The following is a 25,122-nucleotide window of genomic DNA, read 5'->3' as shown; positions in this document are numbered from 1 at the left end:
TCAGAACACTCACACCTGAGCTCCTGCCAAAACAAGTCGATCCTTGTAAGTATAAATAGAGAAATCTGCAATTTATTTAAATTATTAAAATTGTATTCAATGAAAAATATCTAAATGTTGCATTCAAAATAAAATGATGAAAGAGTTTTGGCATAAAGTAATTATAGTTATGATTATTCATATTTTATAGCTTTTATTTTTAATGTTGCAACATAAGATGAATTAACTTTAGCAACATTTCAATTTTTTGTCAGTTTATTTTTTCCCCAACAATTTTTAGGCCAATATTTTATTTGATTTCAATAAAAAAAAGATGCTTTCAAAGCTTTAATCTAAGATAACCTTGCTTGGCATAAGATTAAAATAACACACTTTTGAGAAATTAAGCATGAAGTTGATAACAATTGCAATAGTGATGCCCAGAGCCATTAAGAGATACACGACAATGGAAGGTAATAATTTTCACTTGTCACGGGACTTATGGAGCCTTCAAATATTCCCAGGAAGTTATGTTTTTTCTTTTAATTCTTTGATTGTCTTATTCATTAACGACTAACGTCTTTAAATTGTTCAAAGTTTACCTCAACTGGTCTGTTTAGCCGCAGCACCATGCGTTTCTAACTTCCTGGAACTATTGAGAGGCTCCATGAACCGCCATTGCTGTGAAAAGACTGTTCCATTAGAGTCAACAGAGTTGATGCGACTCTCTCTCTCAACTGTGATGTTACCCTGCTGCTGCTGTGTAACACAATCTATTTCTGACTTTTTGAATCAATGGCTTAAAATTTCTGACTAACTTTATGGGACATAATTATGGAAATTAATGACACAATTTTTTAAATGACAGTTTGGTCAAATTTGGCAATAATACCATAATCACTGTATATCCAGTATGTTTTGCATACTGGATATACAGTGTTTATTTTTTTTAATTGATACAAAAATACATTACAGACAAATTGTGTACGTTGTTGTACATGAAATAATTTTATTCAGTAACAACTTCATAGTATCCAACATGGCTCTTTAAACATTCCTGTTTAAACAACACGTTAACCAACATTACCATCATGAAACAACATTGCAAAACAAGGCCCAAGTGAGTCTGTAAAACGGTCACCATCTTGATCCATCAGAGCACAACAAGTAGCTGGAACTATGGAAACGAAACAAGAGAATAATGTTAGATATTCAATTTATAGTCAGAGAAAAACAGAGGACAACATTTACAGTCAGAGAATAATAAATGATGTAATTCAATGATGAGATCTGTGTGTGTGTGTGTGTGCGTGTGTGTGTGTGTGTGTGTGTGTGTGTGTGTCTGTGTGTGTGTGTGTGCTTCTTACTTTTCATCGATTACACTGAATATTCATCATTGTGTTTAGAAGAGCGGCGACATGTGGGTTCACTGCAACCTGTTTCTTCTGTATCCTGGCATTTTAGATGACGCTTCTTCTTGTTCCACTCTCTGGATTAATATCTACAAAGAGTCAGGAAAAACTAAATGTTATATATTAAATGTACAAAATATATTATATTAAAACACATGAATTAAATCATCAGCTTGCTAGTGTTAAATAGGGGAGACTTCTAAATAATTTGCCCAAAAAAAATGCATCTCTCGTTGAGAAATATTGTTTTAAAGGTCTTAACAGGTATATAACATTAACATATCTATAAAAAGCAGGTAAGGAAGTTGTTCAATTAATACCTTTCATTGGACTCAAAGATACACGCTTGCCCCATCCTGGTACTCAAGCCTGAATATGTAACATGCTATGAACAGAGTGGTAAGGCCAGACATGAAGCTGTGCTGAGCACCGTCACACACAACCTAACCTTCAGTAGTCAGTATCCAGTGGCCTGCATGGCAAAGTGTGTCCTAAAACAAACAATACCACATGTGACAATAGTTATAGTTAATAGTGACTAAATTATCTTTAAGCATTTTACATTTAAACTACATTTTAGTATAAGTGACTCTACAAACAAACTCTAAGCAAATTACACAGAGTAACTTACACTTAAAACCGTACTTATACAGAAATGTAATCCAACTAACGTTAGGGATGTCACGGTCAAGAAATTGTCACACTAGTATTTTGTAACGGGTCTCACTCCCACCCTCCAACGGTCCTATTTGGGAGACAGGCCTGCTATACAATGAGGGTGTCGCTAACGTCTTTTGCTCAAGCTCTCAGCTGGCCTCCGATACATAAACTGTATATCTAGATGGTTACGTACATTAATCACTTTACCGGGCTATCCTCCGTGAACATCGACTTACCTCAAGCTATGGTGACTCATTTTAATTTGGGCGCTCGATTTAACGGATGACTGCATTTGCAAATTTGAATTACACCACAAAATAATCACGAGCGAGTGTGGTATCACAACTGTCGAAGCATGTAACTTTTACCGAGTCTACGGCGGGCGCGATGTTCAACATTAAAAAAACAACCGTCAACTTACTAATACAATGAACTGTAGCTCGTCACATACCGCCTTCACTCCTGGTGTGAACAAAAACTCTAAATAACATGAACAACTTCTGTCCTCAGGTGCTATAGCGACGGAGAATGTTTGAAATCTTACCGCGACGGCGCTGCTGAAACCCCGCAAGACTCATTCGGTCCCCGCGGATAGAGGTTGAATCCGGGGTTAGCAATATGAACCGCGAATTTAGATACCTCTATATAAAGTTACCAGTATGATAGTTACCAAATATGGAAAAAAAAATACGTAATAAGTTACTTACCACAGGTGTGAATCATTCATTTTGAGCACTACCCCAATCTCGACTGTTGAAGATCATCCCGCCATTGTAGATTTGAAATTTACAGCAATATTCTGTACATTGAGTTAATCCGTCACGTGACCCCAGAATGCATTGCACTTTACAGCAATATTCTGTATTATTTAAAATACAGTCAGCTTCTGTAAAATAACGCTGTAGTTTTTACAGCAATTCGTTACAGTGTACGTAAAAATAAGATTTATTCCAGTGTAGAAGCAAGGGCTGGGAGAAAAAAAAGTAGAAACAAGTTCATCTGTCGAGTGCATACATAAAAATAAACGTCCCATTTGGATCCACCTGGCCAGGAGAAAGTAATATGGGGATCACATATGACATCCTTTTTTACACAGACACACGTGCACATTCCCTCTTTCCAGATGGACAGCACAGACGCACAGCCATTCAACCTCAGTGTATCACTCCTGAGAGATAAGACCTAGGTGTAAGACCTCAAACAGGATCTTACCGTGCCCCTCAAACTCCCCCCTTTCCACTCAACCCCGGACCCAATCAGTTCCTACCTCATACTGACCCTTCCCAATGGACAAGAGGGCACTTTGCCAGCTGAACCCTGAAAACACAGAGAAGCTCAAGAGATTTATCCAATCACTTTCATGTGCGTCCATGTCAGTGGTCGCTGGAGCCCCTCGTATGTGGCCCTGGATGAAGAGAGGGACAGCTGTAGACAGAGATCGCACATGAGATCAGGCAGAGCAGCTGTAGCCCCAGTCAAAGGTGTGCAGGACAGCTTTATCTATTTCAGATGGGGAAACATACGGGCAGAAATGTCCATTCTGGTTCACCTGTCTGCATCCGAGTGGCTAATGTGGTCCCAGATTGATGGATAACAAGGAAATCAACTGTTCCATTGGAGAGTGACCTACTAATGGCCATGTTATCTGTTGAAATGTTAATAAAAATATTCATGCTCAGGTTTAACGTTGCGAGTCCATGCAGGCGCAAAACTTCACTGACAGCTCCAAAGTCATACATGAAGTTTAAGACATTCCCTCTGCCCAGGGTGTTCATATATGAAATATTTTGCATGAAGTGAACCTTTTAAGACTTTTTGATCCCCAATATGTATCGGTATAAACCTTAACATTTTTAACCTAGTTTAACACAACAGTCTATGCAAGCCCTTGTGTAGCGGCAGTGTCATAAGTGCAGTGGGGAAACTGCAGTCGCTCTGCAGGCATGGACAGCTGATGGAGGGACTGAGGGATATCTGCCAGGCCATTCCCCACCTGTGTCACAGTATAGTCTCTTGCTTTACCTCTGCTGCACCTTTCTCGGCCATCTGGAACAGTCAGTGTGGGCAAGGGGCCAGAGTCCAGGACCAATGACTTTATACAGAGATACTGTGCATTTTGTCCAGTGGGATTAAAAGCCTAAAATCTTTCATTTCAGCGGTGCCCAGGTGAAACCTGGCCAAGGAATGAGGTCTAGGGCAGCTGTGGTTAACATTCTGTGCTTAGTCCTCATGTGAAAATGACTCTGCATGGCACCTTGTGGCTTTATACAGACAATCTATATATTATTTAGTTATAAGTAGGACAATCTTTTTGTATACAGTAATACATCTTTCTTATATACAGTGAACATGTCTAAGCACATTCGCAATGCACATAAGCAGCACAGAAACAAGGATAGAGAATAAAACCTATAAATAGAGCAGGTAATACAAATGACCCAAAAGAACAAATACATGCAAATATGTGTCATAAAAAGCATGTTATACAATAGTCATCTGTGTTATAAATTACTCTGTGTTCAATTATTTCTTAGAAATAAAAGGAGAAAGGAAAAAATCGCGTAACCACAAATAGCATCAAATAACAATCTGCTCTCTTAATCGTTGCAGTTCCGACTTTGACCGCTCAAATATTTGGCGCAGTTTTGCCAGTCTCAGTTGTTGCTGTTCTGTGGAGAAGAACTCACATGCACCTGCAAAGCTTTCGGATTTTATCAACGCAAATATTAGAAAAGTATTTTAAGTCAGTTGTTTGTCTGGAAAAAATGTAAAAGTACACAATATTTGGTGATATCAAAGAAAAGCTCATTACACAGGCATAATCTTAATTAATGTACAATAGGGAATTATACAAACATACATTCGTCCCCTCGATGGCACAAAAAGGTGGTGCTATGTAATAATGCTTAAAAAATATTCTATACGATTCATATAAACGATTCATACATGCACATGTATGTGGAATTACGTAACGAAGCATCTTTAAATCACATTAAATGAATGAAAAAGTTTCTCATAAACCAAATTCTCTTATCCATAGCAAATCCACGCGGCTTCTGTCAACACAACGACTCTCGCGAGATGTTCTGGCGCCGCGCACCACAAGCAGGAGCGTCTATGGAGCTGTGAGGGCAAACCGGGAGACGCACCGGGTTAGCAGCGGAAGACGCGGGGTGAGAGAGGGTAACCGTGAGAGGGAGGAGCTTTGCTGAAAGTCGTCATATCGGTGTGCTGTCAGAAGCTGAGCGGCGGTTCCTGGGATAAGGAACTACCGCTGCCGTTTCGCGGTTAGTATCATAATATAATTCCCCATATCGAGACAACACTCTTGCAGTGAGCACTTGACTGTGCTCTCTCTATGTAGGCGTGGTTCTCCGTTCTCCGCCGTCCATCCGTGCTCCATTCGAGCCTTTAAGGAGGACGCTCGGGGAAGGCGAGGGAAGCCCATTGGTCTCCCTACCAGCGCCAGGTAAAGAGAAACCCGCTATGAATGTTAACAGTTAACAGGCATTTTAAATGTAGCTTTTGACGCAACGCCTGGCTCGCTGTGACGCAGCTGCGATACACTGTAGCGTTTAGATGAGTCGATGATGCGGCGCGTGGTGATGCTGCGGTCCAGAGTGTTAGATGAGAAGCTACAGCTCCGCTTCTGGCCTTGCATGTTTTTGCTTAAATCCAAATTAAAACTTGCTAGACAGCTCCACCCTCCCCTGGCAATTTAATTTTCATTACTTATTGAACGTGGCAAAGCTTGAATTATATCGCTGTGAACCATAATGCAGAATGCACTGTTTATAAAGAGCTGCTTATTGCAACTGAAGAGAAGATTCACAACTAACAGTTCAACCCACTTAAGAAATTGGCCGACAGGTTGCGGCTGTAGTTCCACGAAGTGTAAATCCAATTTAATGTTGACATTTGTTGGTGTCAGTCTCGCCCTCTTGTTTACATTGAGTTCAGAATGTATCAGGCTGCACAGTATCAGAGTATCGGAATAATTATATGTGAAAACTTTATGTTTGATCCTTTTGCAGCTTGATGTTAACATAATTAATTCTATAGTGTAATAAAATGAATGATGTTTATTGTAGCCATAGCATACTGTGTGTTTCTGTGAAGCAGTAGAAATCTTAAAGACAAGTAGAAATCTTACGGTGCAAGAAAGCTAAACATATCAGTACGTCATTACCTTCATAATTTTGACCTTTTATTTGAGGAAGAATTGATTGTTCCTAAAGCGGTAACGTATGAAGCATGCAATATGAATTTCAAAGATTATATTATACAGGTTTTGCAATTTATGAACGTTGTAAGAGGAGTTCAGAAATATACTTAATAATATAATGAAATCTTGGGATGCACAAAGTTATGACCAATTTACGTAGGTGTTACCTATAACCTGTGTTAATGGTTTTGTGTCTGTAACCAGTCACGCTGTAGTGTCAGATTGATATCAAGATTATAGAAGTTGACAGGAAGTGTTGAACAGATGAACTCTCTGTACCGTAGGTGCCTGGAAAATACAGTCACGCTCCAATTATTCTTTGAATGTCCTGTGAACCTTATTATTGGCTGAATTATTTTCGAGGAAGTCTTTAAGTAGCTTATATAAAACAAGAACAGAAGACATTATTAAATTGACCTCACATTAAGTGCTTTCCGGCTGTATGGAGACAGGGTGAGAACACTCTTCATAATAATGCCTGCAGCAGATTAGCAGAGGTCCTCTGAGTGCTCAGACATCCACATCCGGCAGAATTCATTCACATATTTCTCATTTCCTCTTCTCGGGTTGTAGATAGACCACCGGCTCCTCTCGGTTTCTGTTACAGTGTTTGTGGCTTCAGCATTTGTGAATGGCTGCGGAAAAAACATCTCATTCAAAATGCAATTCTGTTTCATGACTGAGGCTCTTTATTACTATAAGAAATTAGTTTAACTGCATACCCACCATATTCAGAATGTAACTTTAGTATTATTATTGACTTGTTGTACAGAACATTTAAGCATTTTTTCTGTTTCCTTGAAAGGTAATCTTTACTTGATGAGTAGCTTGGTTGACTCAAATGAAGATTCATGGAAAAATATGAAAAAGGCTTGTTTATGTGCTCTGACTTATACTTTATTGAGCGCGTAAAATTCGCTTGCTGTTGTCTTCCAGAGCTCAAAAACATGGCTTAAAATGGGCGCTTTGGCGCATCATTAGCTTTGATTAGTAAAATTGAAACTACTGTATTGTTTGGAAAGTGTGTTTCACCTGAAACTTGCTGGTTGATATTTTTTCTGAGAGGGGTCTCCCTCCCCACAAATTAACTCCGTCAGCAGAATGTAGCAAATGTTGCTACAGAATGTCGGCTCGGATAGAGCAATGTTTTTATAGCGTTTATGCCTTAATGGAAAATTAGCATTCAAGTGGTTACTAAAAGGGATTTCTGCATACTATACTGGAAGAAGAGGAAGTATTATAACATTTACAAACATACACACTTCAGCTTTAATGACTAAATGTCTGGAGTTTTCCTGCTTCCTTTCAAAATGTTCTGTGATGCTGCTCCAGTTTACACCCCTGCAGTGACTGTATACTGTATGTGATGTTGTGCGACTGTTTTATAGAAATGTTCAATTTAAGCCCGCAGGGGTCTGATAAATTTGTCTCTTTCTATAAGCAACAATGCAGTGCTTTGTATTCATTTAAAAAGCTAAAACATAAATATATGGGCTCATTTGATTTTTTGCTAATTATTTATTAAACTGTTGGCACTGCAACAATAAATTACGATCGAGAACAATAAAGAAAAGCTTAGTATAAATGTGGCAGTATACTTATTATGTGCATTGAATGCTTGCGACGGATGTTTGGATGTTACTTTCTGGCATGCTGAGAATGATTGATATTGTGTGTCTGTGTTTGTCTGGGCTCAACAGGAGAGCCCCTCCCTCTCAGGCTCGCTCAGGAATTAAATGATTATCTCAAGGGTTCTCCCCTCGATTGTATGGAGAGAAAAAAAATCGGTTTGGCAGCTTCAGGAGATCCCCAGGCGATAGGTGATGTGGCGATAGGCTCATGACTGCTTGGCTGTGATGGGGATGTCTCCTGTTATTTGAAAGCCATGAACACTGCTAAGTTTCAGAAGTGACATCCGCTTTTACAAATGCAGAAGTGACTCAAATGATCATGCCATGTGTGTACAGAACAGGAGTCACTCCTGCAGTTTTGATGATTGGGAGTGTAACCATAGCAACGAGACTTCTTATACATATTTCTCTGCAATGTGGGCAGATGCGTTGTTTTCTGTATTCTTCTTTAAACTGTTTAAACCACAATATTGGTACGCAACGTCATTAACTAGTTGTTCAGTTGGGTTTCGTTCACACTGCACACATTTTTTCAGACATTAATCTGGTTGTAGAATGTGGTTGTCACTCCTGTAAATGATTGAACTGTGTGTACGAAACAGTATAGAGCAATAAAAGATGAAGTGACAATATAGTGACTTATATTGCGTTTTCATCTTTTCCTGTATCTTTGGTGTGTTACAAGTTGTTCATGCATATATTAGACACGTAAAATTGCAAAAATTGAAGTCTCAAACTAAAAGAGAGGTTTTATTTAAGAACGGAGGCTCATCCAAACCTGCCTAAAACGCCACGTTTAAACACGCCCCCACATTTCCACGTCAGTTCGTGAGAAGCATTAAAGAACACCGCCCAAAATGTATACGCAGAGAAAGAAGGCGTGTCTATTCGAAATCAGCGGGTAAGTTTTATGTACAACACTGTTCCAAAATCCGAGTGTATGCAGCACATTAACACCTGGTTGTACACAAAGGTTGTTTCTAAAAAGTCGGGCAAATCCAACTTTGTAAGGACTGTCTGTCGCTTTTCACTCACAACCTGCAAGTACGTTTTCATTTTTAATGAATTTGCAACTGACTATACAAACGGAAGCTTTTTGTCGGTCCTACCATCACAAATGCAGAAATGGTTTTATAATTACGATGCTGAATCCATCTGGACCTGGATTCAGCCTTGTATCCTCTGGCTGTTCTCCCCTTTAGCCTGATGCTACACGAAAAAAGTAAATATAGGTCATTATATTCAGTATCTATGTCCCTGTTGGATGCAACAAATGCCTCGTTATAATATATTTGATTGACTTTGTCGAGTGGCGTCGAGAGACAGCGTAAAAGCCTGTTTTTCGAAGTTATCTATAGTTGGCAAATTTTTTAACCTAATAGTTTTTTTTAATAAAACCTTACCGATCTGTTATGCTCTGCTTGCAAAGTTGTGCTTGCAAAGTTGATAAATCAGCTTGGTCAAATGCATATTTTGGATCATATTCGGAGTTGAACTCACACGGCACCTGTAACATCAGCTGTCAATATGCTTTGAAGCCTTTGAAATATGGTAAGGGGTGTTACATTTCTGCCACATGCTTGAGGTATTCGGCCAATCACAACGCACTGGGTATCTTGCCAATCAGAGCCAGAGAATGTGAGGGGAGCTTATGGCGGAAGTATGGTCCGTCCGTCCGTGCGCCGTCCGCATGACGTAATTTTCATCATCAGAAGGGTCTGCGATCGTCCACACACCCTTCTGCTTGCAGTCTTTGAGACCACTCAGACGTGCCACGTGCAACAGCGTATAAGCAAAAAACACACAGAAAGTGTGCAGTGTGTCGTTGTCGAAGAAGAATGATACAAAACTAACTGCGTTGAAACCAAGAAAACAGTAAAATTAGAAGCATATCCTTCTCCATACTGTTTGGTTGATATTGTTGTCTTGATGTTTACTCAGATTGTTTGCAATGGTGAAAATACTTCCTCAATGATTAATTTGCAGTGGGTCTGTGATGAGTATGCACAGGAAGCTGTGCGGACGAGTTTGTGCGCAAGACAGCGCGGACACGGTAAGTCAAGTATGCCCGCGGCTTTAATATTTCTTGCGGTGTTTAGAGCACCTTTCTGAAAATTCCGCTCCACTCGCTCAATACGCTCAAGAGTCGCTCGCTCAGCCCTCATTTAAGAATGTGTTTTTTTAACCGTAAACACACTGTATTACACTAAATAAACATAATAATGTTATTTTTAGCCATCTTATATGACCCCTTTAATTGCAGTGTGTATGCAGCCAGAGGGAGCAAAATAATTGAGAATCTATCATAGCATTAAGGTTGTCTTTCTGTGGACGGTTCTTAAGTCTGAAAGACTTTCAATGAGAAGTACACTTGAAAACAGACTTCCTGGTCGTATCTCGCTTTGTGGAGTTTCAGGATAGATGGGCATAATGCTATTCTGTTTCAAACCTGAAGCATATCTTTGAACAAGCAACTTTTGTGATTGGTGAATTTAGGATTCTAAGGATTATGGTTAGACTAGTACTTTGCTGGGAACTTGGCTAAAAAACACAAAGTTAAAATGTCCAATAACAAAAGCGTATGTCATAAAACGTATGTCTGAAAGTCCGTTGTATACAACTACTGGTGTGTTCCTGTGTTTTGACTCATCGTACAAGGTTTCCTGCTCATGATAAACGATTAGGAACTTTACTGAAATCCCTTTGATCCTTAAATCACCCATGCTCTCCGCTTACTATATTAACAGCAGATTAAGGTTGCACCTCAGTGCACTAACAGGAATTATCAATAGGCTCTGTGAGTACTCAGACTTGTGAAGAAACTGCATCATTCCTCTTTTTCAGTCTTATTAAGTCATGTTATTAACAGTGTGAATAGTTTTGGAATTATCAAATGAACACCATTGTAACATTTTTGGTCAAATGTATAAAAGTTTACATACAAAAGAATACATCATAAGAGACCTCTCGTTGGCCCTGTGACACTACAGGCATTGGCATGGTCTGTGTATCCAGTGACTCCTTAGTGACATCCTTACTCATCGTATCCAGAAATCTAGGACACACATCATTTGTTAATTGTATGTGATGGGATGAGGATCCTTTCATGCATTTGTTTTTCTGTTGTAGAGGACACAGAGTTACGTCTGCAGCAGGATGTGCATTCCGATGTTTAACAAGAATTAACAAGTGATTTCTGCTGCTGAGAAGAATGCTTGTCAGGTTTTTGATAGTTGTCACAGTCATTTAACTCAGGTGATGTATCTGGTTGTCTTCGCTTCTCTGTTTAACATTTGGAGGTCTAGCCTGTTTGTTCTCACAACAGACTGGCTTCACTTTTCAATAATCGACTTGATTTAGTTGAGTTAACTCAAACAACTGCTTCTCCAAATATAAAACAATTAGATCAAGATAATAGTTCTGTGTTCTGAACTTCTTTATTTTTTGTAGACTTTAGATAATGTGTAATGTTATAAATTCATCCAGTCTAATCTTAGTAATTTATAAAGATTTTCCTATAAATCAAAAACAAAATCTATGTTTCTCAATCTCGAAAGATTGTATCACTGTGTGACTTTCTGACCTGTATCTGAGTCCTTTTCCTCATTCTCAGAATGGTTTAGCCATGAATGTTCATTTATACTCTTATCTAGAAATTCAAATTGTAACTTATTAGCAGATAGTCATTGCATACTCATCCTCATGTCGTTCTGACCATATGTCATTTCATTTTATTACATATTATATGTGTTGTTTCTCACATTTAAATGAAACATTATTTGTGCTACAGCAAGTTGATCATCAAAAACATGCTGTTTGACACCTGTTAAAGTCCCAATGAAATAAAAAATTACAATGCCCTTTTTTCAATAAATGTTTCAAATTTATTGTAAATAGCTTATCAATGTGGGTCATTCTCTTCTTATAATCCATGTGCCCTCGTAATCTTCAGTTAAAATCTGAAAATGCACTTCCGTCCTGTAGTGACATTCCATCTTAAATGACGTATGTTAGATGGCTTGGGCAGAGCATCCGTTAACTCCTCCCCTTCTACTGACAGACTGGTGCCAGTTCCATTTCAAAATGCAATAGCTGTTTTTATACATGCAATCAAATCGCAGTGAAAAAAACCGCCATCCATGGCCACTATTTTTATCACTCGAAATTCAATTGGAATTGCGTCAAAATACGGAAGTAAAAACGGTCGCTACTTCCAGTTCACGGGGACTTTAACTTTGCAATTCAAATCAGTGCATCCAAGATTTGCAGCTCAAGTTCACGTTCTTTATTGTCATATGTACTGGATACAATAAAATTCTTTGTTTGCTCTTCACGAGAAAGACATTTCAAGAGAAAGACAAATTTAAGGCAGAATAGGAAAGAACAATTAAGCTATATATGCAAATATAGCAAATGAAAAGACAATGTCAGTCAGAAATAGATTTAAATCTTTGAAATTGTAGTGCAAGTAATAAAACATAAAGTGACAATATACACATCATTATTAAAATAAAAATAGTCTTTGTAATTTAAATCAGTACAATTGACAACAACATTAGTTATATCATTACATCAGAGAAAACCACATTGGGTAAGTGTTCAAGACATAAAAACATGTTTAGCATTATCAGAACTAGCATGATGTTATCTGGCCTGAAACTACCCTGGGGCCATCCTTATTTCTGATCCCTTTACATATAGTATATATTTCATGAGGCGCACTCAGATATGATGACTGAAAGAGCATCGATGTGACAAACATTTCAGGTGACACAACATCTATCAGTGGGACTTCTTCACGTTTGCTTATTTATTCTCACATTCACATCACACTTTGTTAAAGAAACTTTGGTGCATGTAAGTGTTAAACAGTTGTGCATGTTTAGAGCGAGAATGGGAAACAGACCCAGACAGGGAAACCAGAAAGGGGACGGGGGGATTGTATGTCTGCTTTTACAATGCTGTCAGATTGTGTAAGAGTGAAGGGGGAAGAAAATAGCAAAATCCACACGTTCCTTTTTTTAATGTGTCTTCCAGGCTGAGTCACTGTCGAGGAGTGGGAAGATCTGGAGAGCAAGAGAGAGAGACACCATCACGGAGAGAGAGAGAGCAGGGGAGAGAGGAAAGCACGGAAGGAGGGGAAAAACGCTACACAACGCCTTTGAGAGCGGAGCGAGAGAGGCAGCCAGTGAGCAGGAACGCCAGAGAGAGAGAGCGAGAAAGAGAGCAGCAGTGAGGGAGGGAGACTCTGAGGCTGGGTGAGCTGACCCCCCCTCTCTCCTCTCCTACTTTCCCCCCGCTCATCACTCCTTCAGGAGCTGGTGTGTAGGAGCGACGAGTTCAGTGGCAACATGAACGATGTCACTATCGTTAAAGAAGGCTGGGTACAGAAGAGGGGTAAGTAGCTTGTGTTTGCCTGCAGGTCTATGAAGAGTGTGTGTGCATGTGTGTCTCGCGGCTCTCTCTCTTTCATGGGTGGGCCGCGGCATGGCATCAGTATGTGTGCGTGGAAGCCGGCGTGTGGGTGTGCCTCAGTGCATGCGTGTTCATGAGGTGTGCATGGCGCTGCGTTTAGAGAACATTCTTGTGGGATCATGTGTGTTTGGTGGTCTGTCTGAGTAGCAAATGCATTATTGGTATCCATCATTTCTCACTGCACTACTCTGACGTGTCGGGCTGCTATGTTTGATGGGGTTTTCTGCGCACGCACACTCATTCATTCTGATGGGAAATGCTCTGTCTGAGTGGAGTACGGTAGTTATAGTATTCATTTTTTTTAAGGTGGGAAGGCATTTTTGTCATAGGAAAACAGCTCGGATGCTTTTATATTTGAACTGTTTTATTTTTTCGGTGCAGACTTGGGTACAGAAACATTAATGCACACTTTTACCTACTCACTTGTAATGTAGATTTATGTGACATCCACGTGGGAAGCTGCTCTGTGTCCTTAAAGGACATCTGGGGTGCCTGTGGTGACTATCTAGGGTACTTCTCTCAGATTGTTCTTACTCTGTCTATTTTTGCTCTCTGTCTTATTGTCACTTATTGAGGCACACATGTGATACACCGTCATTTTGGTCTTAACCCAGGTGGACACTGCATGCTAAGGTTTTTTACTAAGATTGTATTGAAACTAATGTCAAAACTCATTGATCGCTCATTGACCAACAAAGTTCTTATAGTGTCCGAAAAGTGTTCTGTTTTAGTCCTCCAGCATGATTCCTGGTTACAATAATCACAGGGTGTAAATAAATACATTTACAGTAAATTTAGGTCGTAGAAAGTATTCAAAAGTCTAAATACCATTTTATTTTCCAAAGTATTCAATTTGGTATCGTCTTTTCATATTTGTCCAAAGAGGTCATATGCTAAAGTTGCCTGAACTTAATAATTGTGTAGGCGAATAGTGGGAGGTCCATTAACACAAACAACATCGTTGACTAATGAGGAAAAGCAAGTTTCATGCAAATGGTTGGAGCATAATGATTTGGAACCATGGCTGAGGGCCGTCTCTGGGAATAACCCTGAGGTTTATGAATTGTCTTGCATTAATAAGGAGTTATCAAAAACTAAGACTGTTTAGTTTTGCTATACTATATTCAGTTTCACATGCAGACATGTGCAAATGTCTGTGTAGTTAGAGAACATTGGTGAAGCAATCGTACAAATTCCCGCAAGTGTTCAGATATCCAATTTGCCACATACCAATGGAAGATCAGACAATGAAGTTTAATAGCTACAATAAGCAGTCAGTTATGCCCAAATGCCTCGCCCACCTGATTGTATAAACGGCCACACTGATTTAGATGTGTTCACCATTTAAGCAGTCTGAATTGGGGTAAAATACAACTTACGGAGTAAAAGGTCAATGGGAATTGATGTAGTATGTGCCGTCTTTCCCAGACACATTGTCTGCAACTTTATCCTCAGAAGTCAAGCTCGTTGTATGCCACACGAATCCGTTAGATCTTGTTAATTTTAATTGAATTCCCTAGTTTAATTTTTTGAGATGGAAAACTATTTCTGAATGTAATTTCCAGGGTTGGAAAGTAAAAATCGCTACTAAAAACTGTGGTGATTGTGAATGACTATAAAGGTCATGGAAATGCAGCGGTCACAAAGTGTGGGAACAATTGAGTCAGTCAACGTCTTTGGGAATTGGGTCAGTTTTGGGCTTTTAAACACATGTGTGCAAAAGCTGGATTTGAAATTCCCTCCTGTGTGTGGAATCTGTTGGGTTTGAGGATGGAGAGAGTCTGGAGTTTGTATGTGTAGTTTGTTGGGGTGTGGAAGGGGGTTTTGGTGCAGCCCTGGGCTGGGAAACTGGCTTTATTTTGTTTGTCTTGGGTGACTGCCAGCACAACCCCGATCACCCTCTCTTTTTCCATTTTGTCTCGGCAACTTTTTGTTTCCATTATTGCTTTTACTTTCTTTTCTTCCCCCGTTCTGTCTGGCCTGGTTGTACCTTTACTTTTCCATTTTGTTGCTGTCTCTCTGTGCCTCATCATCTCTCGCTCTCTCTGTCTCTTCCTCCTGGAACACAGAGCACCTGTGCCGCACAGTACAGGTCTTTATGTCCGATTCCTTTGGGTTTCTTGCATCTGAGCTTTGACTTTCTAACCAAAAAAAAGAGCAGCGTGTGAGAAGGAGAGGGATTCCAAAAGGTTGACATCATTTCCTGTTTACTCCACTAATGAATGAACCACAAAGAAAAGGGCCAGTTTAAGACAGTGGAGACTTTGCCCCCCTCCCAAACCTCAGTTGTCGTTGTCTAAACATTCTTTTAATCACTGACCTCAGTCTCTTTAATGCATCGGCCAAAGTTTCATTGTTTTAAACATTATGTCTGTGCTTAATCTCAAATCCATATAGTCTACAATACTAAATACCATGAAGTTTTATATTAAAATGTGGAATTTTATAGTTTAGTTTACCTGATGGCTACATAAATGCAGACTTTGCTTGTTGATAAAAATGCTTCAGATACCGGCGTAGTAGTTGGTGTTGTGTTTGTGGTTGTGATGCGGAGGTTATATGTCAGGCTCTATAGCAGAAGAGCAGCGCAGAGGAGTCACATGGCTGCATCTCTCTCTCCCGCAGGACCGCTGGAACACTCTGTTCTGTAGAAAGGATACAGGCATATGAATGAAGCTCGCTTGCTCTCTCTCTCCTTCACTCACATGATCACTGATGCACTCACGCACTCACACACTATTTCAACCGCCGGCAAATACGTTCACTCATTCTAGCATGTGGATTGCATAGATGAACACCCAAACACCTTCAGAGTTAGTCTGTTTCGTGTAGAGATTTTAGAAAATTTACCCTTTGCAGCAACACACTGATGGAAGCAAACATGGACCAATATGACAAAACTCACTCGGCAGGTTCCCCACCCTCATAGGGCATCTTTACGACCGCCTATCCGTCAAAGCTTTCTCGAATGTCTAGGGACCCGAACACTAACCTTGTTGTCTTTGCTGACTGTTATGTTGTGTGCTTCACTTCCTGTTCCTGTCTCATACACAACAGTCTCTTGATCTCAAATGTCCACTTCAGCCATCTCCTTATGTTCTTCTTTCTGCCCCCCTAAGGGTCAGGTACATTCACTTTCCACATCCAACTCCGTCATATATTGCAGTGTTACATCTTCGCAAAGAAAGATTTGACGAGCTTTCTCACTTCCGCCCATAGACAGTAACGTAACTGACATTCTGCGCCTTGAAAGTCAGTTGCATTTCTGTCTATGGGCGAAAATCAAAAAGCTCCCGGACCTCTTAATTTGCGTTGCGAAGATGAACGGATGTTCTAGGCTTGTCGAGGATGAGTAATCCATGGCAGAATTTTCATTTTTCGGCAGAGTTCCCCTTTAACCCATGTAAAGATAAGTATTTAAAGTATCCTGCAGTTCTGTATTTTAAACAAAGACGGCAATATAGTGGCATTATGGATTGCATGTTTAAGTCGAATCAGAATTGGACCCAGAAGTCTTGAGAACTCATCCGATTTGCTGCATGATGATTTATAAAGGGAGTTCTGTAAATGATTCAGTTTATAAATGGATACACGACGTTCCTTGTGGTGTTGTACTGTTTAGCTGCGCGATTGAGGGTAAATTTTGATGGAATTTGTCTCCCTGCGAGCTTTGTTTTTAAGCAGTGCCAAATGGAGCCTGCGAGCTGCTCCGGCTCCGCTCTATCATCCTAATGCTTTTTAATTTCACGTCAGCTTTTCAGAGTTATTCGTTTTAAGTTCTCCCGCTTCCCTCGCAGCGGTACAGGAAAAGCATCCCTAAACCCCCAAATATCTGCTCTCTCCTTTTATGGAGGCACACCTGCACAGTCTGCAACGGATGCCTTCTCACTCACTCACTCACTCTCTCAGGCTGACGGCTGTCTTCCCCGCTCTCCTGCAAGCGTGCCTTTCAGACTAGCGTCAGAGCTTATGAAGAAAAATACTGCGGCCCCCTCAGTCACGACTCAGTGGCTTTTGTGAGCGTGTGGTTGTTTTTCTGGTTATTATAAAAGTGCGATCGTGTGTGTTTGTGAATGCTCAGAGAGGGGGTGATGGCTCTGGGGGTCAGGCGGTGTTGTAGCAGCAGGCTGGGGGTCACAGACTGACTCACTGTGTGCCTCCAGCTGACTAACTGACTGCAGAGTTAGTCATCTTTCTGAATCGTGCACAGACCCAACCCAGAGAGAGAGAAAGAGAGAGAGAGCTGGAGGTGAGTAAAGGCTGATGGAGAACAAATAAGGAGAGTTTTGGTATTGGTGAAAGTTAGACATGACACCTTTTCCCCAGTCTGGGGATGGAAGGTTATGTGAACCAGTGAAGGAATTTTGCTTTATCATCCAAGATAGATCTAGATTCAAGATTGTTCTTGATCAACTAGTTTTAGGCTACCGATACGATGGCAGTTTTCCACCCCTAAAGTGTGGTTGAAATGTATAAGTGCCAGGACCCAAGGAGCAGTAGAGGTTTAAGGAAGAAACTGTGGGTAAAATGGGCTAATATTGTTCCCCTTAGGCAAAGAGAGAACGACTAGGCAGATAAAACTGTGTACTCTGCTCAATGTGTTTTCTCAAACCCAACAGTGATCTGGCTGTCTCGTGTCTCGCATGTTTTAGTGATGAGGCAGTGACGCACGGGGTGTGTGAACGTGCGCAGGCCCTTGAGAATTTAGGAGTAACTGCGGAGTATGTATATGCTTGGGCAGGAGATATCCGGACCAATATTACATCAGTTCTTTGGAATTCAAGCACAACACATCTGTATTTTTTACATGTTTATGGCTAGAGATGAAGCTCATTAAAATTCATAGTTTCTTCTCTTATGTACTGGAAATCAGATGGATTGAGATTTTGACTGAAACCCAGTCTGCAGCATTATATGCCTTGAAACTAAAAAAAATCAACCAATATATATGATTGTTTACTGACAGGATCAAACTTTTATTTATTTACTACTTTTGCATTAGGAGTGGCCGATCTGGTCGCTAAATCAGAGTCAGGATACATCTACAAGCACTGCGACGGCCTGTGTGTGACTCCCTGAAAAGCACATCCACTCTTGAAAATTTGGAAATGAGAGCGACCTCATGGGCAGGACCATTCTGTGAGGGTGTGCAAGGCAGCAGCGGGCTGTTTGATATGGAATCGTAACATTGAGTGATTCGCAGAGAGCAAGGGACCGCTGACAACAGCAGCGATGCTGGCTGAAGTGAGGGTCATTGGCCTCTGGGCTGGGTTGACGCTGTGCATGTTTATGAAGTTGGTGAACAGTTTTTTTTTCAGAACTTCAGAGCTGTGGCTTGAAGGTGGGGTGGTTGATGTGGAAAGGTGCTTTAGCCTGCTAGCACTGAAATTATAATCCCACCCTCTTTTGGATTTGCAGTCCAAAACCTCGCCTCATGAATGTATTTCTTAAATCCACGTAACAAATTACAAACTAAATCTATTGAATTCTTCTCGAAGCATGTACATGCCTGTCCAAAGGTAAGAGAACAACCTTGGTATCGTCTTTCAGACCTTTTGCCAGTGGAGCTGTCTCCATCGTGTAAAAACTGAACCGGTATTAATTTGAGTCTTGATTGATCCAGACATTTTTTCATCACTACTTTTTCAAAATCTGACTTTCGTTTTGTAGATTTACTTGTTATCGGTTCTGCAGGAACGTTTGATTGTTGCTGATTATCCGCCATTCTCCCTACATTGACACAGCGGACGTGAGCGCGCTGCAGCGCTGATGAAGTATGATGTGTGCATGAACAGGGTGTGCAGTGGTATTCTGTATATCACAGATGATATATAATTATAAAATAGATTATTTGACCACTATAGTTCTTGAGTGCTAAGAGATTTCCAACAAACATGGATGTTTCTGGACAGGATCACCCACCCTGCCTTTAAGTTAGCAGTTGCATATTGAGGTGTGGTCCTCACGCAGGTGATGCAGGTTCAAATCTGGCTCGCAACATATTTGGAAAAGGACTAGAAAATATTCAAATCTACAAGTTGCATATTGAATTTAGATACGTTGGCATCCAGTTTGATTTAATGCATTCAAGAACCTTTGTAATGTGTGTCTGTTTGCTTATATACGCAGAGTTATTATTAGGGATGCATGATAAATTATCGACCATATGGGTATAGGCCGATAAATGGTCATTTTTAATGTTATCAGTATTTTTTATCAGTACATTTCTGTCTTTCTATCATGATCATTCACTTCTATTTGACAAAACATCGTCGATGTAATATGTAGAAATTAATGGATGTGTAAATTATGGGAACAAAAGCATATTGTTTGAAGCCGACTGCTTTCTAAATGCTTTCTGTCTTAAGACCTGTTAGATTTTGGCTATTGAGAACACCATTCTGGGTTGCTCTGGAAGAATATTTTTTATTTGTTTATTAAATAAACATTATTATACCCGAAAAGTTTAAAAGGCACATAATTTTTAGGGAAAAAGAGAATTTTCAGTCTCAGAAAATGTTATAATATTTAGATACTGTATATCGGGCAATATATAGGTTATCGGTTTACTAGGTTCAAAAATGATCAGTTTTTGTTATCGGCAAAAATTGACATATCGTTGCATCCCTAGATATAATAGTTTTGTTTAGTTTTATTAATATTTTAAATGAGCTTTTATTTTTAGATTTTATGTTAATTTTAATTACATTTTTTGCCATTTTGATTTAAACTTTTGGCATATTATTATTTATTTGTTTTGTTTATTTGTTTATTGTAATGTTGCTATATAAGATTAATACATTTTTATTAGAGTTTTATTTTAGTTTTTGTTTATGATTATGATTATGATTATAATTTTAATCTTTATACGTTCAGTTTAAAGGCTTTTCAATTTTTCATTTTAAATTTTTCCAATAGTTTTTAGGCAAATGTTTGATTTGATTTGAATGAACAGAAACTTCTTCAAAGTTTTAAATTAAAGAAACTAAAATTAACCTTGCATATAAGTAGATCTTTACTGTTTTTCATAAGTTTCCGCTGTCCTCTTGTGCGAGCCTTTCTCCTGCGCTATAAATCGCAGTGTATAGCGTTTCTCATAACTCTGTAATGAGCCCAAACCCATTAGGAAAATTGGGAAAGCATGACAGAGCTGTTCATTGGTGATGCCAGCCCTCTGCTCTCAGATGCATGCCCTCTGGCTGTAAGCTATCATCTTACCCCCTGCAACGGATCCCCTGCCAGCGGACCAGTCACCCCGGTGTTGACACGTGCTTGAATTGAGCTATGAAACATCTTTCTAGCTTCTCTTTATTTAGAGTTCTATCAATCTTTCATGTGAATATTTAACATGGTTGTTATATGGACGGTGGTTCTCTCTCTGGGCTGAAGTCGAAGTGAGGATTACGTGTTTGTGGATTTTATATTTATTCTGATATAAGAAGTGGATTTGCATCTTATTATCTTACAAACTACTGTTTGATTAATTACACTGTTGAAGAAGGTGAAGAAGTTCATTTGTATCTTGTTAGAATTACTGCATTACTGCAAAAAACTGATTTAAATTACAAGGAGCAAGATTATATAAAGCCAAAAGATTACAATGCTGGGTTGGACTTTAATTATGTTGACAAGCACATTACAAATATGACCAACTGTATTGCCCCATTATAGTCACATAGAGCAGTAACACAAGTTGTATTTTTACTCTACTGTATTTCAGAGATTAGTAATGCAAACATTTACATTTATTAATTAACATGACAAAATTGACTCACCGTCGAGAAATGCAACAACCAATATTCAGGAATGTTCAGTTCTTTAAAGATTCTGTGTGTGTGATAATGTGTTTGAACAGGAAGGGGAGTGGATTATCATCATGGAACCTTATAGGACAGCCAATGGATTGCTTCCCTTTGTGCCAAATCACTGATAGAGAAATAGATAATGACATAAAGAGAGGTCGCTTTCTGTTATTTTTGAGGTTAGAGACACTTTTGTGATTCTGATATGGATTAGTTATATGGCGTCTGTGGGTTCCTACACATACTATCTTTATATGGACAAATGAGCCTGGCCTTAACTTAACGGTTAAGTTAACTTCCGGTCTGTTTATCAGTCTATGTAATATATACAATTAGTTGTTGTTTTATATTATTTTGGTTTATATCATTTGTGATGAATAATCTACACTAAAAGGGCTATGTTGTTATAGATATTTTGCAGAGGTGTACCTGAAATTATGTTTGAGTCACGTAACGTTTGTTTATGTTGTTGTCGTTTAAACTGTCTATAGGGAGATTGAGATAGCGTTAGATGTAGAAAAGTTTGCCCATGTATAGGACACAAGCAGTCTCTTTTTAGTCACGAAGAAAAAGACAAATGAACATGTCCTACAATCTGTATCGAACATGTTTAGGTTTTTGTTACTAAATTATTCAAAATGATTACCAATAATTATTTAAAACACATTTTCCACTGTTATAAGCATAGGTCAAAAAAGACCAGTGGTGGAAAGAGTACTGGAAATTTGTACTCAAGTAAAAGTACAGGTGTTAAAAAAGTAATTGAGTAAAAGTAAAAATTACTCTAGAACTGGTTACTTGTTACTTTTAAGGTGGTGTTATTTAATAATCAAATTTGGAGATTTATATACAAAATAGCTACATTTAACAAAACACATCTTAATCTTACTGTTAAAGCCTATAACTGGATACAACTCAGACAAAATAACTCAATATTTCTCCATATCTCGGACAAGCCTTCGTATTGTGTCCCTTTCCCGCAGTTACTTTCAAGTGTGCAAAACCGCCGTTTGATACGCGCCTAACTTCCCATATCTATTTGTATATTTCTCTTAGACAAATCAATGATTCGCTTCAGAAGACCATTTTTAAGACCACAGAGCTGTGTCGAGCAGTTATTTGATCGATGGATGCACTTTTTGGAACTTCAAAAAGTCCACCCCAATTCATTCGCATTCAGTTAGGATGCCTTGAGGCTGAGTTAAACACGGGGAAGTTTTGATTTTAAAGTATCATTTTAATATAGGAATCGGCCTTGCCCATTAAACCCACCTTACTGGTCGATCATTAATTTTAAGGTCATCTCTGTTTTCATTATCAAGTTTTTCCTATACGGGAATTTGACAAAAACATGTTGCCACGACAGATATTGAATTGGGGTAATATTAATAGACAATGCCCTAATGCTAGATGTTAGGAATTCAGTCTGCATAAGTACACACAATAGTGCTTGTTTGTGTTGTGAGTGTGTGTATGTGGAGGCAGAAAGGCATTGACTTCAGTCTGGCCCGCAGAGAGTTCAGTGGGTTCAGTTCTGCTGCTGTCAGAGCCGGCGCCGATCAGGTGGCTGTGCCAGAACACAGTGTTATCAATCAGTCCTCTACTGCCTCAGTGTCAACCCCTCCCCTCCCCATCACTCTTCTATTCCACTCTGTTCTACCATCCCTTCTATTCTATTTACTCTTATTAATTCCATTACTTTCATTTCTGTTCTCCTCAGCATCACCCATCAAAACACTTTCTTCTCTGTTATCATCCTCATCTAAGTCTGCCGGTTTGCAAGCACATATAGGCACACTGACCCCTGCTTGTCCATATAGGCTGAGGCATGTGAGCCCACACACTCACAGCCAGTGCCAGGGCTGCAGACACTGAGGGTTTTGTTGTCAATAGCACACACACGTAACATCACTATACTCACTCGCATCCGGAGGAAGGGATTCAATGCAGTGTTTTACTAACTACAGGCTTTGTTGAAGGGGTGATTCATTTTGAACTGTGGAGACAGTCACCACTTTTTCAGTACGTTGCTATTCTCCTTTTTGTGAATGATTGGAGGTCGTTCCGTCAAAAGCATAGCCTAATGATTAGACACCGGTCACCTTTTGTGTAGATTAAGCTATTGGGGTGTTGTTTGGTGCTCAATCGTAGGTCAACAGGAAGTGACTCATGGTGTCATTTATTTGGGTAGTCTGATGAGCAACACACAACATGCATGCAGTCAGTTTTTACAATCGAGGTTCAAATCCCATCGAAAAAACAGTACTAAAAAACAATTGGCTGTTGTGGAAACAAAGCCGCACCTCCAGGATGCACTACAACATTATACAATCCAGCTTATTGGGGACTTTAGCAACAGCAGGGAGGCCACTTAACCTGATCCCTTTTTTCTTAAACTCAACTCTCAGGGTCAGACCTCGGCCAGGGGTTAGCATACTCTTTGTGGTTGTATCCTGATGGAAAAGGAATGCCTTCTTACTCTGTGAGGACAATAAGAGCAAAAGGCTAATGGCATTAAGAGCTAACCTCTAGTAAGCAGAAGACTCTCAAAGCTGTTGACCAGTGTTTTCACTGCTGAACAGTACGGTCTTCAACAATACAAGATGAACAGTATTATATCAGTTTAGTTTAAACAGCTATGGCGGACCAGATTTGCCACTAGTGTTCACTTTTAATGAATGCAAGAGAAACAGTATCTCAAGAAATGAGTAAAACCCTCAGATTTGTGTAAATATTTGATAAATTTGTAAATAAACACTTTTGTTGCCAGCGGTTTAGACATTATTGGTAGTGTGGTTAGTTATTTTGAGGGGACAGCAGGTTTACACTGTTAAAAAGCTGTACACTCTCTACTTCAAACTGTAGCCTAGGGTCATTTCTTCAATCTTGTCACATGAAAAGATATATTAAAATATTTACAACAATATAGGGATGTACTCACTTCTGTCAGATTGCTGTATTTGCTTGTTTTGGTAGGGAAACAAGCGGTGGCTTTGTGACTTTGTGGTTTTAATCTAATAACTTTTCAGACAAACCTTTGTTTCTTCAAGTAAACTTTGCATATATTGTTTTTTCACATTCACCCACTGTTTCATACTTTCTGTTGTCTGACAATCGAGGTGAACAACTTTAATGGAAATGTAGCTCTATTCAAACAGTATGTGAGCAAAGAGAGGAGGACAGAAGCAAAGCAGATTTACAATAGAAAGAAAGTAATACGATGTCATGTCATAAATATGCTGCTTATCTCATGATATCATCAGACAATTTTAAAGGGATATAGTTCACATAAAAATCAATTTCATTTTTGATAGATTTTTCTTTTCATTTATGTGTAAACAAAGTGACGTTTTAAAAGACCAGTGTATGGAATTTAAAAGAACGAAGTGGTGAGGTTGTGAATTGCAACAAACGGCTCACTCGACCGCCTCACCCTCCCTTTCGAAGCACTATTGTGTCTGACACAGAACTAAGATTTTGTCACATTTTCACTTCGTTGTCGAAGGAGATAACGCACTTACAAAACGCACTCTGTAGAGCAATTTGTCCGTTTAGGGCTACTGTAGAAACAACATGATGAATTCCATGTAAGGGGACCTGCGATGTACGTAGATTGAAATAGCTCATTCTAAGATTATAAAAACATAACGCTTCATGTATTAAGGTCTTCATACACCTCTGAAGACATAGTTTTGTATATTAGATTGCATTTCTGTCAATAGATCCTCCAAAAAATTGGAGCTTTAAGCACTGGTTACAACTGATAATATTAAACCTATTATCTACCTTTTTACAATGTGTATTTTTCTTCTCCATTGGAGGTTTGGGTTTCTCGCCACCGTTTGAATTCGGTTTTGCCCTGTTTGCCTGACCAGGGTTTTTGTTTTTATTAATATAACTTAAAATGTGACACAGCTTCATTTATTTATTATTACATA

At 39.2% G+C, this 25,122-nt stretch overlaps 1 protein-coding gene and 1 long non-coding RNA gene across 5 annotated transcripts in view; one reads left to right on the top strand and one right to left on the bottom strand.

Annotated features, from left to right (window-relative positions):
* Window positions 1-1,020: 1,020 nt before the first annotated feature.
* LOC130431927 (uncharacterized) lies at window positions 1,021-3,234 on the bottom strand. Of its 2 annotated transcripts, XR_008908368.1 has the most exons (4): window positions 2,759-3,234; window positions 1,712-1,882; window positions 1,347-1,480; window positions 1,021-1,156 (listed from the first exon to the last, which is right to left on the bottom strand). It is a non-coding gene; the product is annotated as an uncharacterized LOC130431927 (long non-coding RNA). The 2 variants fall into 2 exon arrangements; XR_008908367.1 differs by having other exon boundaries at window positions 1,712-3,234.
* Window positions 3,235-4,711: 1,477 nt separating this feature from the next.
* The window catches only part of akt3a (v-akt murine thymoma viral oncogene homolog 3a), a 71,068-nt gene continuing 50,657 nt past the window's right edge, over window positions 4,712-25,122 (top strand). The window contains exons 1-3 of one of the 3 annotated variants that reach the window (XM_056760200.1): window positions 4,712-5,338; window positions 5,416-5,520; window positions 12,945-13,304. In XM_056760200.1, coding sequence (XP_056616178.1) covers window positions 13,259-13,304 — 46 coding nt within the window. In that variant the 5' untranslated portion in view covers window positions 4,712-5,338; window positions 5,416-5,520; window positions 12,945-13,258. Of the gene's footprint in view, window positions 5,521-12,944; window positions 13,305-25,122 lie in introns of all 3 variants that reach the window. The other 2 variants (XM_056760201.1, XM_056760199.1) reach the window with 2 other exon arrangements.

This window comes from Triplophysa dalaica, chromosome 11 (genome assembly GCF_015846415.1).
Source record: "Triplophysa dalaica isolate WHDGS20190420 chromosome 11, ASM1584641v1, whole genome shotgun sequence".
NCBI classification, from domain to species: domain Eukaryota; kingdom Metazoa; phylum Chordata; class Actinopteri; order Cypriniformes; family Nemacheilidae; genus Triplophysa; species Triplophysa dalaica.
Note: the sequence above shows the minus strand (reverse complement) of the source record. Positions and strands in the feature narration are given on the sequence as shown.